At 39.4% G+C, this 17,620-nt stretch overlaps 1 protein-coding gene across 5 annotated transcripts in view; it reads left to right on the forward strand.

The window, feature by feature from the left end:
- Positions 1 to 17,397, forward strand: part of znf462 (zinc finger protein 462) — a 68,552-nt gene extending 51,155 nt beyond the window's left edge. For 4 of the 5 annotated variants that reach the window (XM_061800519.1, XM_061800524.1, XM_061800520.1 and 1 more), the window contains exons 6-13: positions 433 to 551; positions 2,256 to 2,456; positions 3,780 to 4,008; positions 4,072 to 4,214; positions 9,470 to 9,693; positions 11,483 to 11,789; positions 13,416 to 13,551; positions 14,820 to 17,397. In XM_061800519.1, coding sequence (XP_061656503.1) covers positions 433 to 551; positions 2,256 to 2,456; positions 3,780 to 4,008; positions 4,072 to 4,214; positions 9,470 to 9,693; positions 11,483 to 11,789; positions 13,416 to 13,551; positions 14,820 to 15,018 — 1,558 coding nt within the window. In that variant the 3' untranslated portion in view covers positions 15,019 to 17,397. The remainder of the gene's footprint in view (positions 1 to 432; positions 552 to 2,255; positions 2,457 to 3,779; positions 4,009 to 4,071; positions 4,215 to 9,469; positions 9,694 to 11,482; positions 11,790 to 13,415; positions 13,552 to 14,819) is intronic. The other variant, XM_061800523.1, reaches the window with a different exon arrangement.
- Positions 17,398 to 17,620: the final 223 nt, after the last annotated feature.

The following is a 17,620-nucleotide window of genomic DNA, read 5'->3' on the forward strand; positions in this document are numbered from 1 at the left end:
ATTTACTAGATTTCTACTTCTTTTTATTTCTTTCATATTAATTTCAAACTGCTAAAAATTTAATGTAGCAACATCTGTTCGCGGTTGAACACTCTTTATATATATCCATTAGACGTAGCGAGCATGACTGAGAGTCAGGTGTAATCCCCTGTGAATACTGTGCGCACTGACCTAGAAACAGGCTACACTCCCATGCCACCTAGGCAAGCTGGCATTCAAAACACAGCCAGCGTCCCCACAGGCACTCCCACCAGGGGATGGTGGGTAGATGAGTTCCCACTCTCTTCCACCGCCTCCGCTCCCTGCTATGTACTCAGTGGAAAATTCACTTCGGAACCACAGTGGTACTTGATTCCTGTCATTTTAGCTTCCATCCCTTTTGTTATAGGTTTAACACTTTTATGTCTTGTCTCCTTATTCTTTCAACACCAGTCTGGACAGACATATGCAGTCTCACCACGGCCACCACAAACCTTTCAAGTGCAAATTCTGTCCCTTTAAGTCTGCCTACGTGAGCCGCTTGAAGAGCCACCTGCACAAGGCACACACCGGTAAATATACACATGCAAACACATTGTCATGTATACTGTGGGTACAAAAAGTATTTAGACAATGATCATTTTTTTCACTCTTTATATTGCAACCATTTGCTAAAATCTTTTGAGTTCATTTTTCCATCATTAATGTACACAAAGGACTCCATATTGACAGAAAAGAAATGGAATTGTTGAAATTTTGGCATCCATCCATTTTCTGAGCTCCTTCACAAGTGGGAGTGCTGGAGCCAATCCCAGCTGTCATCTCGTCCATGAGGCAGGGTACACCCTGAACTGGTTGCCTGCCAATCACAGACAGACATCGAGACAGACAAGACTAGGAGCAATTTAAAGACTCCAATTAATGAATGTTTTTGGGGTGTGGGAGGAAACCCGAGGGCCTGGAGAAAATCCACACAGGCACAGGTAGAACATGCAAACTCCACACAGGCGGGGCCGGGATTTGAAACCCGATCCTCGGAACTGTGAGGCCAAAGCTCTACAGTTGTGCCACCGTACTGCCAAAATTTTGGCATATTTATGAAATAAAATGAAATATCTCTGCGCCATAAGTATTCAGACCTTTTGATCAATATTGAGTAGAAGCACCCTTTTGCGCTAATACAGCAATGAGTCTTTTTGGGAATGATGCAACAAGTTTTTCCACACCTGGATTTGGGGATCCTCTCCTATTATGTAAATAGGCCTAAATAATAATATACAACAGAAAATTAAGTCAAACTCTTTATTTTTTGATTGCTCACATTAATCCACAATGGATAACATAGTGTATTTGGACAACAAGTAGCTGTAATGCTTGGTGAATAATCCACTGAATAAACTGCTCCCTCAAATACATGCCTCCCCTTTCCATCCACCCATTCATTTCGTACTTGCTGAAGCCCATCACAGTAGGTTTAGGGGCAAGGGGAGAGGGTACCCCCTGGACTGGTCGTCTGTCAATTGCAGAGCAAACAATAATCTGGCATTCTCACTTCACATGCATTTTTGGACTATGAGAGAAATCCAGAGTACACATTAAAGCCACACAAGAACAGGGAGTCAATGCAAACTCCAAAGTCCACAAGCATGATTCAAACACAGATCCTTCATACCATGATCCATAATTACAATCACCTTGAACCCTCCGTCCCCTTTTCTCCATTTAGGAAACAAAAAAAGCCCATCGCCATTTAGGAAAAAAAGTCCAAAGTGTAATTACTTCAGTTCATAGACATAATATTTACATAAGCAAGAATCCGTTAACTGTTGAGCCAAATTGAAAACTATTGCTCACCAAAACAGCAGCACATAAGCAGCACGTTGTAACAGTTTCCCCACTTTATTTGATTGCATTATGTGGCGTTTTATTAAAAGAGAATTAGCATTCCTTTAGATTGACTTGTGGTCACTCCACAGAATTGTGGATGTACATTTTTTATTCAAGAGAATTAGGGACTTTTTTTGCCCCTTTTACATCAAATTTATTTTGTGAACCCCACTTGTTATAAATTGGAGGATAATGTTTAATACTATTACAAAGAATTCCTCTACATCTAGCCCATCTCTAATGGACAGATAAAAATGCCTCTGGACACTGTGTGTAGAAATACCGTATATAAATTTGTAGCATAATTTCTTACTCGCACATGGCTGTTACATATTGTAAGAATATGTCTGTTTATTGTACTATTTTACATTGTATTTGTCCCCCTTCAGGCGAGCAGCACACCTACAAGTGTTTGTCCTGCCCCTTTTCCTCCATGACCATCAGCCAACTAAAGGAACATTCGTTGCGAGACCATGGCGAGGCCCTCACCCTACCCAAACTGCGAGCTGCCACGCAGGCCGCTCACACTGCCCTCAGGACCCCCAACCGACTGAGCACTAACGTGGAGCACAGCCCCTTGACTCCAGAAGGTATGGCGTTCGTGAGACTACTAGACACAGGATTGACATTAGAACAAATGAAATATGACAGAGAGTACAGGTGTCAAACTCTAGGCCCGGGGGCCAAATTCAGCCCACCACATAATTTTATGTGCAACCAAATCATGTACGTCAAGTTACATTATACATGCTAAAATCTGTAAAGAAATGAGAAATAATGTTAAGCATTAAGGTTTGCAAATCGTTTTTATTTCTGATTTTAAAATCATCATCATCAGTTTGTTGAATAATTATAAGACGAAGCAATTACATTTTAGTTTTTTATTTATTGGTCTGTCTATGTCTATATAAATAACACTTTTGCAGATATCCTCATCTCCATAGAGAATGTTTGATTTATAAGTTGTAATTCTTTACCTTTCCTGCTAATGCAAGTATTGTGAGTGTGAAGGCTGAAGTACATTGTACTTTTCCCACATGTTCCTGCAAACTCCTGAGCGCGGAATGGTGCAATTTTCAGGTGGATAGATATTCTATTAGTGTCACAGTGCTTTATTTATTGATGTGTCTGAGCCTCAAAGTAGGGCAAGAAGATAGCTTGTTCACTCACATTAGTGCTCTTGAGAGAACAAATGAAGCACGTTAAGATTTGCTCCGCCACACGTGCACTGGGATTGATGGATCACCCAAGTTGCATGTATTTGCATGTGATATATATCTTAAACAAGTATTAAAGGTGATTACATGATGTGGCTCGAGAATTGTTGATTTACCACCATATTATAGCAATTAAATCCAAATGTCTGTGAATCTAAAACAGCACTCACAATATTCAGGATTAAAGGAATGCTCTACTGTCATTTACATACAATTTAATCCAATGAATTGGTGGCACACCGAGATACCAGGAAATCACTCGGAAATACTATGAGAATAATGTTTTAAAAGTGACTTGAATAAACACCGGGGTTTTTGTTTGGTAGAAATTCTAAATATTAGGTGCTTGGAAGTCTAAAGTTTTTTGTTTTTTTTTTTAGCATTGTTTTTCCCTCATATTTTTGACTTCGTTGTATAATTTGGGTTTTTTTACTCAGTATTTGGAGTACGTTGTTTAAAATTCAATTTTTTCCCATTCGATTAGTAAGTTTTACTACAATTTTCCAAACATTGACACAATTCATGCAACCCTAAATGAAACACAATTTTCAAACTCCATTTTACACTACTAATTACAATGAGCATTGTGCCACCATAGTCTGATTGCACATAAAGTGGGACTCAATCATTTAAAAAAAAAAAAAAATTTGATCGTCTGTTCAGCACTTAATTCCAGAGACTGTGCTCATCTTTCAGACACGTCATACTGGGAGCCAGCTGACGTCCTCGAGCAGCTCAGCCATTATCAGATCGCCTCTCGCAGTCACGTGTCTCCTGGTGACCACCGGCCCGATAGCATCCTCACCTGCGAATTCTGCGAGTTCTGCTCAGGCTACATGCAGAGCCTGCGGCGACACTACCGGGACCGCCATGGTGGCAAGAAGCTATTTAAGTGCAAGGACTGCGCCTTCTTCACCTGCTACAAGTGAGACACCTTTATGCTGAATAATTGGAAGTCTGAGATTAACACAGCTGCTAATTTTCATAGGAATACGTTCACCTTGCACGTGGAGGCAGGCCACAACAACAACAATGTGCCAGAGGACATCCAGAAAGACCTTCGCTGCCCTCTCTGTCTCTACCACACCAAATACAAGAGCAGTATGATTGACCACATTGTACTGCACAGAGGTACACATGTCTCGGCACACTTCTGTATGGGTCATTTAAAGTATAGTTAAACATATTAACTATTAAGCCTGCCGCAAACTGTGTGATATGGTCGAACCCCATTGAACCGCGTTAAGCATTTTTTTTTTCAATGAATTTGACATTTTCATCACAAGTCCATGTTAGAGAGTCACTCTATGGATGTCTAAATAGGCATAAAGTTCAGTCAACAGCAGAGTGAAATTGCCAAACATAACGGCCCTTTTAATCCATGTAGATTAATAGATCAATCTGTTAAATTCTTTATTTACAAACGCCATATACAGTGCCCTTCGTAATTATTGGCACCCCTGGTTAAGATGTTTTTTTTTAGCTTCTAATATTTTTTTTCTAAATAATATGGGACCTAATGGAAAAAAACAGAAAAGTCCAACCTTCAATACAAGTGCATTTATTCAGTGGGGAAAAAATCCCACAAAAAGAAATCATTTGACATCAAATAATGTGCGTCACAATTATTAGCACCCCTGGTGTTAATACTTTGTACAACCCCCTTAAACAGCACCTAATCTTCTCCTATAATGTTTCACAAGATGGGAAAAGACAGAAAGAGATATCTTCAGCCATTCCTCTTTGCAGAATCTCTCTAAATCATCCAGAGACCTGGGTCCTCTCCTCTTCAGCTCACCCCACAGATTTTCAATGGGGTTGAGGTCTGGGGACTGAGATGGCCAAGGGAGGAGCTTGATTTTCTGTCTGGTGAACCATTTCTGTGTAGATTTGGCCATATGTTTAGGGTCATTGTCTTGCTGAAAGACCCAGTGACGACCCATCTTCAGCTTTCGGGCAGAGGGTAACAGATTTTGATTTAAAATGACCTGGTATTTCAAAGCATTCATGATGCCATGCACCCTAACAAGGTTCCCAGGGCCTTTGGAAGCGAAACAGCCCCACAGCATCACTGACCTACCCCCATACTTCACAGTGGGTATGAGGTGCTTTTCAGCATGCGGATCTTTCGTGGCACGCCAGACCCACTGAGAGTGTTTGTTGCCAAAAATCTCAATCTTGGTCTCATCTGACTAAAGCATATAGTCCCAGTTGAAGCTACAATACCGCTTGGCGAACTCCAGACGTTTGTGTTTATGATTGTGAATGAGGAAAGGTTTTCTCTGTGCATGCCTCCAAAACAGCTTGTTGGGGTGTAGACGGTGCCTGATTGTTGATTTGGAGACTTTGTGACCCCAGGATGCTACCATTTGTTGTAATTCTGTAACAGTGAGCTTTGGAGATCTTTTGATTTCTCTTACCATCCTCCTCACTGTGGGTGGTGGCAAAATAAACTTGGGTCCTCGTCCAGGCTTGTTTACCGCTGTTCCAGTTTTTTTGAACTTCTTAATTATCTTCTTAATTATTATTTTAATAATAATTATAATTCTTCCTCTCACAGTGGATATGGGCAGCTGCAGCTGAGTGGCAATCTTCTTGTAGCCTCTGCCTGACCTGTGAAGGTCGACGCACATCTGCCTCACTTGTATGCTGTGTTCCTTTGTCTTTCCCATGTTTAAGAGTGGATAAGAGAAATGGCCTCTCTGTCACGTCAAATTTATACCCCAGGAAAACAGGAAGTGATGAATTACTAAATAAATGTTCCTACATACCCTGGTAAACTTTGTAAACTACTGTAGAAATGACAGAAATGCTTCAATTATATTTACTTCCTAGGAATTGTTAAGCGTGCCAATAATTGTGGAACAGGTGATTTAATGAAAAATATTTTTTAGTCAGGTTACATTTTCCTAAAATTTTCAGTGACAGTATTCTTCTGCAATAAACACTGAATTTATTTTAAGGCTTTTAACACATCTTAACCGGGGGTGCCAATAATTATGGAAGGCACTGTACACTATTGATTGTAAATATTTATTTTTTGAACAATTAAGTACACAAGTATATACAGTAAATGAACAGGTCATTTCAATAGACTCATTGCTCCATCTTGTGATTAGATCGGTGATCGTTTTTGTGAAGTTGCTGATCGGCCCCAAAAATCCTGATCATGTAAAGCCTAGTCGTGATTTACAGTGCAGGGGCAGGTAAACAAGCCTGGACGAGGACCCATGTTTATTTGCCACCACGCACAGTGAGGAGGATGGTAAGAGAAATCAAAAGATCTCCAAAGCTCACTGTTACAGAATTACAACAAATCAAAGCATCCTGGGGTCACAAAGTCTCCAAATCAACCATCAGGGGCTGTCTACACGCCAACAAGCTGTTTGGAAGGCATGCACGGAGAAAACCTTTCCTCAGTCACAATCATAAACGCAAACATCTGGAATTCACCAAGCGGTATTGGGGCTTCAACTGGGACCGTGTGCTTTGGTCAGATGAGACCAAGATTGAGCTTTTTGGCAACAAACACTCTTAAGTGGGTCTGGCGTGCCACGAAAGATGCACATGCTGAAAAGCACCTCATACCCACTGTGAAGTATGGGGGTGGGTCAGTGATGCTGTGGGGCTGTTTCGCTTCCAAAGGCCCTCGGAACTTTGTTAGGGTGCATGGCATCACGAATGCTTTGAAATACCAGGTCATTTTAAATCAAAATCTGTTGCCCTCTGCCCGAAAGCTGAAGATGGGTCGTCACTGGGTCTTTCAGCAAGACAATGACCCTAAACATATGGGCAAATCTACACAGAAATGGTTCACCAGACATGAAGTCAAGCTCCTCCCATGGCCATCTCATTCCCCAGACCTCAACCCCATTGAAAACCTGTGGGGTGAGCTGAAGAGGAGAGGACCCAGGTCTCTGGATGATTTAGAGAGATTCTGCAAAGAGGAATGGCTGAAGATTCCTCCTTCTGTCTTTTCCCATCTTGTAAAACATTATAGGAGAAGATTAGGTGCTGTTTAAGGGGATTGTACAAAGTATTAACACCAGGGGTGCTAATAATTGTGACACACATTATTTGATGTCAAATAATGATTTCTTTATGTGGGATTTTTTTCCCCACTGAATAAATGCACTTGTATTGAGGGTTGGATTTTTCTCTTTTTTTCCATTATTTAGAAGGAAAAAAAATTATTAGAAGCTAAACACATCTTAACCAGGGGTGTCAAAATTTATGGAGGGCACTGTATCTTTGTTCATCTATTTATGCCAGTGAAACATAGCGACAAATTAACAAATTAATGTTCTTCTATTCACTTTCAGTAAGTACGTACAGCGAGTATTGTATTTACTTTGTGTAACATCTTTGTTTGTTGGTGTGCCATGAGATTTTTAAATGATAAAATATGTTCCTTGGCTACATAAAGGTTGGAATTCGGTGCTTTGGTCAGATAATGTGTTCAACACAACGGTGACATGTTTACACACAACCACAAGTGTAACGTTTTGTTACCTTTTTGCAAGCCGTATCATTAAAAGTACATGAACATGGACAAAGAAGTCCTCTCCTGTCTTGACTACTAGTGACCACCAACACACTCCCCTCCCCCATTTTCTTCTTACAATACACTCGGCGGAATCTACTCTTATTGTCATCCCCATGGTAATGAGTCGCATTTAAAAGTTGACAAGATAAATTCCAATGATTGTAAAAATATGGGATGCATAATCAGAATACAAGCTTTTTATTGCAGTCTTCTGACAGAGTGGAATCATGAAAAAGCACATTTGTCTTGTCTGATTCGTGCGTACCTGTCTCTGTTTTCATGTACAGTACATTTTTTACTTTGGAAGAACAGGATAGTTCATGTGTACCATGTATATATTTTATTATTGCCCTGAAGGATATGCCACTAGGTACCACAGTGTCCGTGCCATTTGCTGCATAAAGTGGGTGAGTCCTCCTGCTAGATCCCAAAAAGGATAACGGTGCTCCCAAATAGGAGGCCATTCCTCCCGCTCGATCCCTAAAAGAATGAATGTGCACGCGGAGTCACCACATCTCAGGCGGCGCAGAGGAAGCTTCCGCCGGGGCATAATGCTATGGTGGTTTTGTAACTACATAATGAAACTCACAGACACAATAGTAAGATACAGTACAAATGCCAGATGATCAACAACATGGACAAGGGAAGTTGCTGTGTGAGGCTTCGATGATGCGCAACCAATCAGCTCATGCGATAAGGACACTTGTACTCTCATTGGTCAGTGGTGCACCAGAAAGCAATTACCCACCTTGTATCGAAGTATCTTTCTACAATATACCAATTTGGCTAAAAAAAATTTGAGGGGGAGATAAATGAAATCGCAAAGCACTGAAGCAGCAAAAAGTGAAGCACGAAGTAGCGCGGGAACCCTGTATTTGATTTTTAAACTAGTTCTTATTTGCATGTTTTTGTTCCCTTGTTAAATTGCAAACTCGACAAGTAGACTGCTAGACAGAAACAAGGGTTGCTCTTACCTCCTTTATCTCCAGCGAAAGTGCATCTAGTCCATGATTAAAGTGACAAAGCTTTTCAATTTGTAGTATCCATTCATCCATCCATTTTCTTCCGCTTATTGGAGGTTGGGTCGCATAGGCAGTAGCTTTTGCAGGGAAGCCCAGACTTCCTTTTAACAGCAACTTCATCCAGCTCTTCTGAGGGGATCCCGAGGCGTTCCCATACAAGCTGAGAGAAGTAGTCTCTCCATTGTACCTAGCATTTGTACGTTTCTCAGAGTTTTCACAGAGGTTACGTGAAGGTGCAACCGAGTTGGGATCTGTCTTAGCTCTTTTCATTAGCAACGTGTAAAAACAAAAACAGCTTGAGCGTAAACGTTATCTTCACTACAAAACTTGGTCTGGCAAACCGTCAATACGTTGGCGCTAACGACGTCACTGCTAGGCAACACACAGCTAGTGAACTACAGTTGCCAATGGACTATTGGATGTTCCTTACATATCTCTTCTGTATCTATGTATTTATACGAAATGAATGCATTTAAAGGCAACGCCTAACGCTCCCGTATGAAAAATTTAAATTGACCAAGATGACAACGTTGGACAATTTCACTCTAATTAGTTTGCTTTGTAAATGCAAACTCATGTAAATGTAAAAAACTTTAGTTGTTTTTCACATTTTTTTATTTTATTTCATTTGCAAAAATTATTTTTCAATCTTAGTTTTGTTCGTGTCTTCTTTTACTATTATAACCTTGGCGCACACGTGTCAATCATCCGAAGGGCGTCTAATACATGATGCCATTGATGTTTGGATAGCCACTGCCAGGATGTATCCTTACATTGTGTAGTTGTACCTAATGACAATGTCCTCTTATCTCCACCAGAGGAGCGCGTGGGTCCGCTCGAGGTGAATCGCTCCAAGCTGTCGCGTCACCTCCGGGGCGTGGTGTTCCGCTGCCACAAGTGCACGTTCACATGCTCCAATGATGACGCACTGCAGCTGCACCTGCAGAAGCATACTGAGCTCAAACCCTACAGCTGCCAGCTGTGCTACTATGACAGCAGCCGTCGCAGCCAGCTGGAGGAGCACCTTCGCCTCGAGCACAAGGTCAGAATCTTGAGTCTACGCCCATGCCTTCAGTTTTGTTCTTCCATGTGCACATTGGATGGAAAGCAAAGTCTTACTGGGAATGTATGTGCATATGACTTTATGACTTTTACTTATTTAGAGTAGTGGCTCCTCATCTCCTGACATTACTCTTGTCATATTCCAAATCGATTCTCGTTAGGGTTTTATAATATTTCAAATCCAAGCCCTGCACTTTGTATGTTCTTCCCTCTGCCTCTGTGGGTTTTATCTGGGTACTGTACTGCGGTTTCATCGCACATCCCCAAAACATCCGTGGGAGGTTATTTGAGTACTCAAAATTGTAAGTAGGTGTAAATATAAGTGTGAATGGTTGTTTGTTTAAATGTGCTCTGTGATTGATTGGCGACCAGTTTAGGGTGTATCATGCCTCTAGATAGATAGCTCGGATAGGCTCCGAAGATAACGCGACCTTAGTGAAAATATGCGGTACAGAAAATGAATTGCTGGAATGGCACTGTCGTACTGTGTCAATATCAACCGTGAGTGTGGGATGTGTGTAACAAAGTCACCCCACCACCACCAAAAGGCAATTTTAACTCAATGTGAACAATGCTTTTATAGGGCATTGCACTTCAATAGTAAAGCGTTATTTACTTTGATGTTTGCATAGTTGTGTGTATGCACCACCCATCACTGATGAACATGTCATGTTATACATGAGACGTTATTCAAGAAGTTTGTATTTCGGTGAAAAAAAAGTCGCTTGGTCTGAAACTGTCTAAAATTATAATCTTAAATCTTATCGTAAACTCTTGAGTTTACCTCCCAATATTCCTACATTACGATTGTAAAATTATGTTCATGCTGTCCTTCTATTTGATCTAATTTTGTCAAATTAAGATTTTCCCATAAAATTACAGGTATTCTTATAAAAAACAGGGGTTGTGGGTTCGTATCCCACTGGGGCCTCCACTCCCTGAGAAGGTTTGCATCAGGAAGAGCATCCTGCGTAAAAATTGTGCCAAACATATATATGCTTTCATCTGAGATGATACGCTGTGGCGACCCCGAAAGGGACAAGCCGAAAGGAAAACAACAACATTCTTGTAAAAAAAAAAAAAGACAGCATTGCATTATATTGTAGTCTTTTTCCTCATCATTTCAATTTCTGCCGATTTTCTTCCTTACTTTATTCTTGTAAGGTTATTTTTTTCTTGTAAAATACAAGTTTTTCTGACCAAATGAAATGTTTTGTGTTCAGAAAAATGAACCTTCATTTGAAGAGTTTGTTTTCAAAACGAGACATAGGCATTTTTTTCAGATTTACGAAACTCGCACCAAAATTATCCAGCTCCGAATGGATAATTTTGGCGCGAGTTTCGTAAATCTGATAAAAATGCCTATGTCTTGTTTTGAAAACAAACTCTTCATTTCCAATGTATTCTCTTAAAATAGGTTTTTGCTTGTAATATTATCAATTTGTTATATTTTCACTTTTAATAAGACTCTTAACACTTTATTTTAAATGACTTTTTAATCATTGTTCATTAAATTACATTTTAAAAACCTCATAGTCACATTTTTCATCATAAAATGACAGTCATTTTCTTGTAAAATTACAAAAATCTCAAATTATTTATTTTTTTTCCTGGAACATTGTACATTTTGTAATTTGGAGAGGTTTAATTTTTTGCTGATTTCTGAAGGGGCTGAACGCTAAAGATGATTCATTGTTATTCACTCTTGGTCGTGAAAGTAGAATTTTCCATTGCCATGTCCAACTCAAATGAGACGTGGTTGCGACCAGGTCATCCGGAACTTTGAGCTGATGGGCCGCGTCAACTTGGACCAGCTGGAGATGAAGGAAAACAGCAGCAGTGACGAGGAGCAGCATGAGCAGCAGCAGCAAGAGGATGATGATGAAAAGGAACAAGGTGACCTGATAGAAATGGCAGGAGACGAAAGCATGGCTCTGGTGGAGGACAACGAAGGCATGGAGGTGACGGACCATCAACAGCTAAAGGAAGGAGTCGTGGAGGATAACGACAGGGCTGGCAGCATCAAAGAGGAAGAGGAATTCAAAGAGGTGGAAGAAGAGAGGCCAACACCACAAGGTTTCTTATGAAAAAATATTTCACAATATCAGTGATGAAAGTCCTCGGATTTTCCCGGAATTCTGGATTTTTAGATTTTCATGAGAATTGCTCTGTAAAAATCAGGAAAAATTGCCTAAAATTAATCCGAATATTAGTTGACAACATTGAACAAACATGCGTTTGAGTTCGTTGTTTTGCTTTCACTAGCGTAGCCAAGTTGAGGCATGAACACTAGTAACAGTAACGCCCCTGCCCTCGCATTCTCTCAAGACGTCGCTTATTTTTTGTGGTCTTGACATTAATTTACGTGTTTCTTTCATAAACGTTGTTAACTAAACAAGCCAAAACAACCGGTATTCACCCAGAAACAGGAAATGCAAGTTAACCGTACGGAGCATGTATGGAGCATGTACGAAAGCGCGTGTTCAGAACTGCTTCACGTAATGCGAGTGCATTTACGTCGAAAGTCATCAACATCATGAACCATGTCAAAGGAAATTCAGTTACACCAGGGGTGCTCATTGCGTCTATTGGGAGGCAGGTGTTAAAAAAACAAAAAAAAAACCCAAGAGTATCATCCACCTCGTCGCTTGATTCAGGTGTGGCCAATAAGTTGAGCGCATGCACATAAAGGCGCCTTCTAGCAAGCCGGCATCCTATTTACGGCAGTCCCGTGGTGCGTGCTCCCCCTCACAACAATACGTCAAGATTGCAGACAGGAATGTTTGTTCCAATGTATCGCTAGCTGGTTGCCACAAACGGCGATTATGTTGAACTAAACTTTCAGTATTTTCAAAACATTGAGGCTATAGACATTTGGTGTTTATTCCTTGAGAAGCCAGTGCTTTTAACTTTTCTTCAGATAAAGTTTGTCAGATCAAGAATTTTTATTGATGAAAATTTTTAAATACCATTTTATATCATGTTCTACTAATATCAGTTGAAATTGGAAATGATCATTTCTGAGTTTAAAATTTTAGTTTTCTATTTTAGTTATGTATTTGTTTTTATTTTTAATCTACAGTTACGTTATATTAATCCAGTAAATTAATTACACCCGCAATCTGCGAGCATGACTGACCACACCCGTACATTTTTCGAATGTGTGTGTGTGTGTGTGTATATATACATATGTATATATATATATATATATATATATATATATATATATATATAAAGCGCAACTCATTATCCTATAAGTATTACTAGATCTATATCTAAGATAGTGAGCAATGTGGTCGAGTGTATCAGTACAACGTGACGTAACATGTTTGAGACTTAAACGTTAATAGTAATTACTACAAATCAACTTCTTGTTGATGAAATGTGATTTTGTGCTATCCAGTGATAAAGGGATAAGGAGGCAAAAAAAATCTGGGCTTGGCCCTTGGGGAACTTCTGCCCAATTTATTTTTTTTTTTGGGTCAGGATATGAAATTTTACTTTCAATTTTTGTCTGAATTTAGCTCACAGATATCGCCAGAATGCACCACAGCCATCCATTTTTTTTCTCAAATTTACCCCGGACCCCCCTAGTGCTCACGTTTGGATTTTCATGAAAGTCCACTTTCATCTCTACAAAATAAATACTGTACATAATACATAATGTCAGACTAAGGTCTCTATTAAACACTTATTTCCCAGAAGTCCTTGCATCTCCAACGAGCAGCAGCAGCAGTACTAGTAGCAGCTCTGGAGAGAAGCGCCTTCCTTGCGAGTTCTGTGGGCGCTGCTTCACTAACAATTTTGATTGGGAACGTCATGTCCTTCGCCATGGCATGTAAGTGTTACTATTATTATTAATTGATTGTATTTTTTTGCTTCTCTTTTCTCTCATCTGCATTTATTTCAAGAGATGTTTATAGTTTCATTTTCCACTAATATTAGGCCTTTGTGTATATATATTTTTTTTTCTTGAAAAATTACTTTATGATGATAATTTTGTCTCATTACTACTTTATTATTGTAAAATTGTGCATTTCTCATTATAATGTAACCTTGTAAGATCTTTTTTTGTCAAATCATCCATGCGTCAATTTTCTGAGCCGGTTATCCTCACAAGGTTTGTGGGAGTGCTGGAGCCTATCCCAGCTGTCAACGGGCAGGAAGCAGGGTACACCCTCAACTGGTTGCCAGCCAATCGCAGGGTACATAGAAACAGACGTTTGCACTCACTCAAGGGATTAGGCTATTTACTGTACATGTCAAATGCGCTTCTCCTTAAGAAAAATTCACGTTACAAAACAACATCTGGAACTTAATTTTGTAGGTAGAGGTACGACTGTACTTTGATTTAATTCTTGTGAAATAATTTTTTTAATTTCTAATGTTACAGCCGTGACAAATTCATTTTTTCTATTACAATTTCTATTCACCCCCGCCCCCCAAAGTGAAAATACAGCAGACGACTGGTTAAAGCATCTGCCTCCGAGTTCTGAGAAACAGGGTTCAAATCTCAGCCCTGCCTGCGTGGAGTTTGCATGTTCTCCTCGTGCCAGTGTGGGTTTTCTTTGGTTCCTCCCACATCCAAAATAATATGCATTAATTGGACACACTTAATTTGAATTTAGGTGTGATTATGAGTGCGAATGGTTGTTTGCTTCTATGTGCCCTGTGATTGGCTGGCAACCAGTTCAGGGTTTACCCCACGTTCTGCCCAATGAGAGCTGTGATTGGCTCCAGCACTCAGAATCAATCAGCTTTACTGGCCAAGTGTGCAAAAACACAAGGATTTTTTTTCTCCGGCAGTCGATGCTGTCCTGGTATGACATTCAGAACAAGGAACACCAACAAGAACAAGAGACATTTCTGTGAATAGGAACTATTCCTTATCACACGTGCAAGATGTAAAATCTATATAGATAAGATAAGATATATAGATATCACCCACGACCCTTGTGAGGGTATGCGGCTCAGGTAATGGATGGATAGGTAATACTCACTTTATGCTATATAATTGCACCTTTCAAATTTCTGGGGGCATTCATTCGGGTCTTCTTCTACCATACAATTGTATTGTGAATTATTATTCATTACTATATCTTGTAGGATGGTGAATAACAGTCAGCTGGACACCAGCACAAACTCCAACATGGAGGCCTCTGTCCCATCCTCTCTCTCTTCCACTTCCATCGACAACGGACTGGAACTTACTGGCAATCAGGAGGATGATCAGAACATTTTGGCTCTTTCACCGAGTCAGAGTGCAGACGAGAGGGAGACGGTCAACACCCAAAAGGATCAATAGTCGGGTTGACTCAATTGGAACTTTTTAAGGTTACAATAAAATAGGACGTTCAATCCACTGCCCCAAAAAAGATAGAAGTGGAAGCATTTTGAGTTGGCACATCATTAGATTGTGGGTGTGGTTTATATGTATATATACATGTGTATATATATGTATACATGTACAGATGTGTGTGTGTAAAGAAAAACATGAAAAAAGCTGGCGGTCCCCTCGGACAGATTTTAATATATTGGTAACCAATAGTGAAGTGAACTTTATTGCTGACATTCTGGTCAAAAAATACAGTGAAAAAAGCCACCTATCTATATAAAAATCATTTATAGACTATGTCACCCCAAAATGATGATCCAAAATGAACGTATTTGAAGCACCTTTGATAACATGGTGTAAAACAAAAAAGTAAACAATGGAGAGAGCTGCCTTCTTCCCATTATAGCCATGTGTTGAAACGTAGTAAGGCTTGCACCTTATCTATTTTACAAAAAAATTCTTATTGGTAGAAACAATTGACCTCCCCATTTTTTGTAGCAAATTGCTATCTTTAGATCCCTTATATAATTATTATACTACGTATATAAGCCTTCAGCCCTTAAGTGTTTGGACTGTACTGTTTCTAATGATCTAATGAATATAATGACATCAGTAATTTCACCAATGTTTTTGTTCCAGCCTAGGTTACCAATATCACAGTTTCTTGATGGATGTACACAATGATGACATATTGACATTTCATTCACACAGCTATATGGTTACGATTATGATTAAACTGACAAGAGTAGGGTTTCTAGCTGGACTACAGCCAAAGGTTGCACTTGTCTTTTTGGGTAACGAATGGATTGCCAAAAAACAACATAGAGTGGACTACCTGACTGCAATCATTAGAGCCACTGTTGGGTCGCTCAACTAGTTTGCTGTCTGAATAAAACAACATGATGTAATTGATTGCTCATCTTATCTTCATCAGTATCAAGAAAAGAAATTCAGTTTCCACAAGATTGTGTGAACAAAAACACAGTCAAAAGTCTTGTCAGCCTCCACTACTGCAGCATTTTTGAAAACGGATCTTAAATTTTATTTTCGAAAACGCTAAAGACGTTCAGGAAAACTGCATAAGCAAAGCAGAAACCATCCAAAAAAAATGCTAAAAACATTTTTCCAGCATACACATACTACACTGCATCCAATCTTCCTGCACTTTTACGACTGTAAAATTGGTTAATTGGACATTGAAAAAATACACATCAAGTTGGACGCTAATAAAGTAGAGATACAAAGGACATCTTGTCAGTCACCTAATTTTTATTGATTCTAATTTATCCATCTCCAGCCAATGGTCCTCTGTTACAACAAAGTTTAATTGTTACTTATCCAGAAAGTGCCATTGTCCATCACTAAAATTTGCATCTACTGAACTTGTCTTTTCCATCCTTTATTAAGACAAGGCAAATGTTACAGAAATTATGAATGCCGAAACAGTTATGATCTCACTTTACTCACATGTGGGAAACATTGCCTTGTTAATACTTGCAGGACGTTTGGATTAAGCCTAGCAGGTGGATACATGGGTTAATTGTTTTTTTTTTTTTTTATTTAAATGTTCTAACTTAAAGCGTCTCTGACAAAAATAATGATTAATTTTCAGAGAATTCAAGGGAACTTGGATAATTTCCCCTAATCTATAATGGCATGCTTGGTTGGGAATGACTGTTTTACATGCTATCGAAGTAATAATATTGTAATTACAGTTTAAAAAAAAAATTATGATAAAACACTTGTGGGCCTCTTCATTCATAACCTCGAAGTGGGAATATTGTAAACAAAGAACCTGTGTCCTATTATTATATATAACTGAAAGACAAGTGCAACCCTGACAAAAAAACGTTTTTTCATATAATTTCATTTGAATGATTGTCACCCCCCTAATACGAGTGATTGTCATCTGCGTGATTCTTTAGGAAATAGGGTTGTTAAAAAAAAGCATAGATTGTATTTGTTGAAAGTTGCTGCTCGAATGCCCGAAAGCCTTATTGTGAGGAAATCAAATATAGCAATCAGACATCTGTCAAATTCCAAAACGAGTGACATGGTTAAAATAAAAATGAGCGCGTTTGGTAAGTTTTATCATGCGTCAACCAATTAGTCGTCAAGCCTGCTGTATTGCGCTGCTGTTGTCTTTCTGTTAGCAGACAAAAGGGAAATCTGCGCTTATGATGTCAAAACTCTAGTTAGCATCTGTGTACTGAAAACAAAAGTATTTGTCACGTGTTTGAACTGTGGTAGTTTGGAAAGGATACACTAGCACCCTGGCCCTTTTTTTTTTTTTTTTTAACTTTGCAATTTGCTTGACGCTTGAAAAAAATAAATGTAGCTGTTGACTCATCCCAGACTGCTATACAAGTTACGTTAAGAATTGTGTGTGGGGGGGCTGGAGGGGGACGATTGCATCAAAAGATTGGTGCGGTTGTACGGTGTTTGAGTAGGTCTTCTCTTGCTTTAAGCTGCTACATATTAACAACGAAATATTTCCATTGAGCTGGAGCAAAGTGTCCCACTCAGTGAGCTAGAATCGTTGCATCACATATGGCCACTTTTCAGCGAAGCT

Source organism: Syngnathoides biaculeatus, chromosome 17 (genome assembly GCF_019802595.1).
Source record: "Syngnathoides biaculeatus isolate LvHL_M chromosome 17, ASM1980259v1, whole genome shotgun sequence".
Taxonomy (NCBI): domain Eukaryota; kingdom Metazoa; phylum Chordata; class Actinopteri; order Syngnathiformes; family Syngnathidae; genus Syngnathoides; species Syngnathoides biaculeatus.